Genomic DNA, 4,855 nt, shown 5'->3' with positions numbered 1-4,855 from the left:
CAATGCCGGGGACCCAGTTTCAAACCCTGGTCAAGGAACTAGATTCTTCATGCCGCAACTAAGATCCCACATGCTGCCAATGAAGGCTGAAGATCCTGCGTGCTGCAACTAAGATCCTGTGCAGCCAAACAGAAAGAAGAAGAAGAAGAAATATTTTAAAGAAGAAAGGAGTACAGGATGGGGGTTCAGGATGGAAAGAGGATGACTCTGTTTCTTAAAGACCTCTTAGGTGTTGATGTGTCTGTGAGAAATCTGGGGTCAGCGTGCAGATTGCTGTAGGAGTCTGGAGTTCAACAGAGATCTGGGCGGGAGTCTTGGACTGGATCAGATCTGGCAGATGAGACAGAGACCCAGTACCCATGCTTTGTGTTCTGACTCCTGCTGCTTCTGTCCCCCAGGTGGGGGAGGGGTGGGGAAGGGTGTTGGGAGGGGGTTAAGTTCTATGGCAGTTGACTAGAGCAGTGAGCCAGAAGCCAGGATGGAGAGAAGAGAAGGAAATGAAACGGCCTTCCAGAGCATTTACAACATCAGCAGAATGAGCTACCCAACCTACAGGGTGTGTGTGTGTCTGCCTGCGTGCTGAGTTGTGTCTGACTGATTGTGACCCCATGGACTGTAGCCCACCAGGCTCTTCTGTCTATGGGATTTTCTAGGCAATAATACTGGGATGGGTTGCCATTACAGGGTGGGGATAGCCTTTTGTGAGCCAGGTAGGGATTGACGTCCTTTCCGAGGCAGCAGCTTGTGTGTGTCATGGGGCAAGTGTCGAGGTAGGAGAGGCAAAACTCACTCCATTTTTTAAAAACTGGAGAGAGGTGAAACGGAATATTTTTTTAAATTAACACAGTATTGAATGGGGGATTTTTGCTGAAACAAATGCCTGTAGCAGGCGATTTGTTAGGGAAGGGAATGTTGAAACGTCTCCAGTCAATAAAGTTCAGGTCAGGAAAGATGTATTAATACACCTCGGGTCAATAAGTTGTTAACATTGAAAAACTGTTGTGGGAGGCTTGGGGTCAGAAGTGTGGAGGGAAGACGACTTCCCCCCAGCACAAGTGAGGGCTTGACTTTTCTGCGGATGGAGATGGAGACGCCTGGGTTGAGATTCCTTCCGTGATGTCTTCCTCCCTTCCACAACGCAGCCAATTCTGCCCCGCTCGCACCGCTTTTCCTCCATACCGCCCTACCTGCGCCGGCTCCTGCAGAAAAGCCGCAGCAGCGTTCGCCATCTTTGTGCTTGCTCATCGGGCTTCACCTGCGTCTTGCTGCTCTGCTTGTCCCCTTTACACTGGGTGCAGTTCGTGGTGCTGAAGGACAGGCAGAAGCTCTTGGCGGGGCTCTGGACCTTATGCCACCATGATCTCTGCTGGGGCAACACTTCGAAGGCCCCCTGTGAGTGCTTTCCAGATTCCAGCCCCCTCCTTTGGCACACCCACCCTGTCAGATCCCCCCACCGCTCACCACTCTGTTTTCTCCTGGCAACCCTGACCCACACCCCCTCACTGATTCACAAGCATGTATGGACAGCGCCTGCAAGCAGGGCGCTGCGTGAGTTTGCCTCATCCATGCTTCCTCAATGACTTAAAAGCCAAAGCCCCTTTATTATTGGAAGCTAATGCCTACTGACCTTTGCACTCACAACTTCCCTCAGAAAAAGAAATATTGGTCATTCTATGCCTTCATATGAGAGTTACTTCATAACATGCCTCCTAAGGTTATGGTTCTAATTTCAGCTTTTCCCTCCTTGTGGAGTAAATTACTTCTTTCCTCGTGAAAGGAATTCCATATGTCAATGAGGAGGTCGAAAGAGGGTCCTCATGGGTGCCTGTGAAGCACCCCCCCCAACTTGGGGGCTCCTTACTCTGACTCCATTGCATGTAAGACAAGCCCTGATTCCATCGTCCTTTGGTCCTCACCCCTTCCCAAGACCCTGTTCAGCCTTCTGTAAGGCAGGTGTCCTTCACTCCAGTCAAGCCTCTCCTTTTCCCCTTCCCCTGGCAGACTACCTCCAATTCTCCAGGGCCTTCTTCCTCATCTCTGCCTTCACCATCCTCATTATTATTATATGGCTCAGCATCTCTCTCACCAAAGGGACAGGAGACAAAACCTGCATAGATCTGGGCATATCCATCTTCTGTTTCATTTCAGGTACAACACGATGAGGTTGGAAAAGTTTGTCCCTAGAGTCCTTGTATTTCTTCCGCTCCCAGTGCCATCTCCCCTTCTTTTATCAAGTCGTTCCCAGCCTTACATGATACTGCTATCATAAGACCCTTATCTCTTCCCAAAGGAAAGACAGTTTTCAATAAACTTTTACTCCAGACAGGGCTATTACCTCTGAAAGAGGGGACCCAGAAAAGATGATGCTTAATCCAATGGAAACATTTCTAAGGGTTATCTGTGGGACCATAGGAGAGATAAAGGCTGGAGGCCCTTCTGGCACCTGGAAAATTACCATGTAGCAACTTGCTATTTATTCTGTCTATATTATCTATAGGCTCCACCTTGACAACTTTACTCCAGTCAAAGCAGAAGGCCTTTGCCAAATGGGTCTTCCCATGACCACTACCATGTAATAGGTCTCCATGGCATAATTGAGGCCATTGAGGGTGACAGCAAGTGCAAAGAGAGGGAAGAGGGTGGAGGCAGAAGGAGGGCTATCATAGGTAGTAATAGCTTTCATTCTGATCCCAGGCGCCTGCCTACTCTCCTGCCTCATCTTTTTCCTGGTGCAAGTGAAACTGTACAGTAAGAATGTCTTGGAACCCCATTTCCTGATAGTCTACCATGTCAATTGGTTGGGCAGTATCTTCTACATGGTGCTTGGTGAGTTAAAGCTCTTGTTAGATAGGGAAGGCACAGAAAATGCAATTTTACGTGATTGCTCTTCTATCTCCTCTTCCCTTTCTTTGGGTTGTTTGTTTGGTATATTAAAATCTCATAACTTGGAAGGATTCTACAAGTGTCATTTTCATGTCAATGAATAATCCTAAAGCAAGAGCTTCCAATTTATCCAAAGCTTTTTTTTCAAAAATGATCCTGGACCCTGAACAGATGTATTCGGGAAGTAGAGAAGGTAAAGATATAACTGGGCTGTTCATAGTTCTTCTCTTTCAGAAGCTAGTCCCTTAGTCCCCCTCTCCCTTTGTCCTATCAAATAAACTTTATGGATCTTTATGGATCTCCAGAATAAAGCAGAGCAATAACACTGGAGTTTGCCTGTGCGACACTTCTCCTATAATCTTTCTCAGCCACCTACTTATCTTTATTAACTGCAACAGTAGTCTCCAAACCATTGCCTCACACACTCTCTCTTCATAAGACCCTTTTTAGCAAACATTCCAAACAGGTATATGTTTGTTTATAAAATATGCACACATATTACATTACTAATATAGTCATTACATTGTAAAATACACTCAAAAACAATTTAAACATTATTTGTTAAAAATATAAAAATGAATTATTGTTTTCTTCCTGTGCCCCAGTAAGCTGGTTTGCATACCGCTGGAAAACATTGTGTTACAGAAAAACTGGGGCTAATGTTTTGAATTCCAAGCCCCTGAAGATAATGAACAGGATGTTCAGAAATGTGTTATTAATCAAATCCCATTATAATTAAGTCAGTGTTACTCTTCAGGGGTGTTTGATGACTTGAGATTTTATCTATTACTCATCCACAGTGCTGACCTTGACCTTTTCTTTTTCTCTAGGGTTCCTCTCTGTACTCAATCACTTAAGTTCTCGAGTTCCTCCTCCAGATCAAAACCTCCTCGTGATCCCTATAACAAGGATAAGGGTAGGAAATATAGCCACAGTGAAATCGAGTCTGTCTGAGGGAAGAGACTCAGGTGTTTCTTCAGGGGTGAGTAAGGCACCAGAAAGACAGTCAAGTTCAGTGGTACAATCAAGGGCCCGAGCACAAGCCGAAACATAGAGCCAGAGACACACACAGGGCCAGAGGCAGGAAGTGAGTCGGTAATATGGGATGGATTAATAGTTCAGGCAAGGCCAGCTACTGAGGCAGAACCAGCTGGCACAGCAGAGCAGAGAACACAGCAGCAACTGTGAATAGGCCAGGCAATGGACCTGACATTGTTGAAAAGAAAATGAAGACCAGGGTGATGAAGACAGACTCAGCTGAGAAAAATGATGATAACAAGACAAAAAGAAGTTAATCTTCGATCCAGGGTAGTAGAGGGCAGAGAAAGAATAAAAACAAAACAAAACCCTGCAGTGAGATTTCCCTTCAGAGCTGAAGAAGTTTGGTTGATTCTGTTTGAAGAGGAGTAGGAGTATCAGAGGTAATTCTGAGAGGAGAGTAGGGTGCCTGTTGAACCGCCCCCCCCCCACCCCGCCCACTAGATTATGCTTCACCCACTAAAGAGGTTGATATTATGCATGAAAGAGAGTCATTTGTATGGTATAGGTCAAAGATGCCAACAACCTACAAATCTCAAATAAAGCTTACTAAAAAAGTTTCCATGTAGTGCTGTATTCTGTGACTAGGAAAGGCTGCAAAAGATGGAGCACCCAATCCTCTAAAGCCTTTCCAGATTTCCATGACCACAAAATGGAACATCTCCGCAGAACGGAAAGAGCAATGCGTTCGGAAATCCAAACTCTCATTTTGGGACCTCCCTCCCCTAATGAGCTAGGCTGACTTTTGGCAAATATTTAACTTTCTTTCGCCTTGACCTGCAAGGCTCTGAAATGTCTAGTGCTATTTTGGCCATAAATGGTGGCTAATAGAGAAATGATTCCTGTTGGTACATACAACCCCAGGTTATTTTAGTAAGTAACTTTCTAGTCAGAGTAATTAAATTTAGTTTTCTACCTCCAAGGCTACTTTTGG

The 4,855-nt window shown here is 45.5% G+C and overlaps 1 protein-coding gene across 2 annotated transcripts; it reads left to right on the top strand.

Annotated features, from left to right (window-relative positions):
* Positions 463 to 4,472, top strand: LOC102174397 (transmembrane protein 202-like). 2 transcript variants are annotated; one of them, XM_013966917.2, is made up of 5 exons: positions 488 to 556; positions 1,143 to 1,392; positions 2,002 to 2,148; positions 2,695 to 2,826; positions 3,714 to 4,472. In XM_013966917.2, the coding sequence occupies exons 1-5, from the start codon at positions 536 to 538 to the stop codon at positions 3,935 to 3,937; spliced, it is 774 nt and encodes a 257-aa protein (XP_013822371.1). In that variant the 5' UTR covers positions 488 to 535; the 3' UTR covers positions 3,938 to 4,472. The 2 variants fall into 2 exon arrangements, with proteins under 2 accessions (XP_013822372.1, XP_013822371.1); XM_013966918.2 differs by lacking the exon at positions 2,002 to 2,148 and having other exon boundaries at positions 463 to 556.

This window comes from Capra hircus, chromosome 10 (genome assembly GCF_001704415.2).
Source record: "Capra hircus breed San Clemente chromosome 10, ASM170441v1, whole genome shotgun sequence".
NCBI lineage: Eukaryota > Metazoa > Chordata > Mammalia > Artiodactyla > Bovidae > Capra > Capra hircus.
The sequence above is the reverse complement of the archived record's forward strand: the minus strand, read 5'-3'. Positions and strand labels throughout refer to the sequence as shown.

Bases quoted from the DNA above. Each gene is read 5' to 3' on its own strand.
- LOC102174397 (XM_013966917.2), top strand. From the start codon at position 536: ATGAGCTACCCAACCTACAGG. The intron at 1,393-2,001 runs GTGAGTGCTTTC...TTCCCCTGGCAG, and splicing joins CAACACTTCGAAGGCCCCCT to ACTACCTCCAATTCTCCAGG. The intron at 2,827-3,713 runs GTGAGTTAAAGC...CTTTTTCTCTAG, and splicing joins TATCTTCTACATGGTGCTTG to GGTTCCTCTCTGTACTCAAT.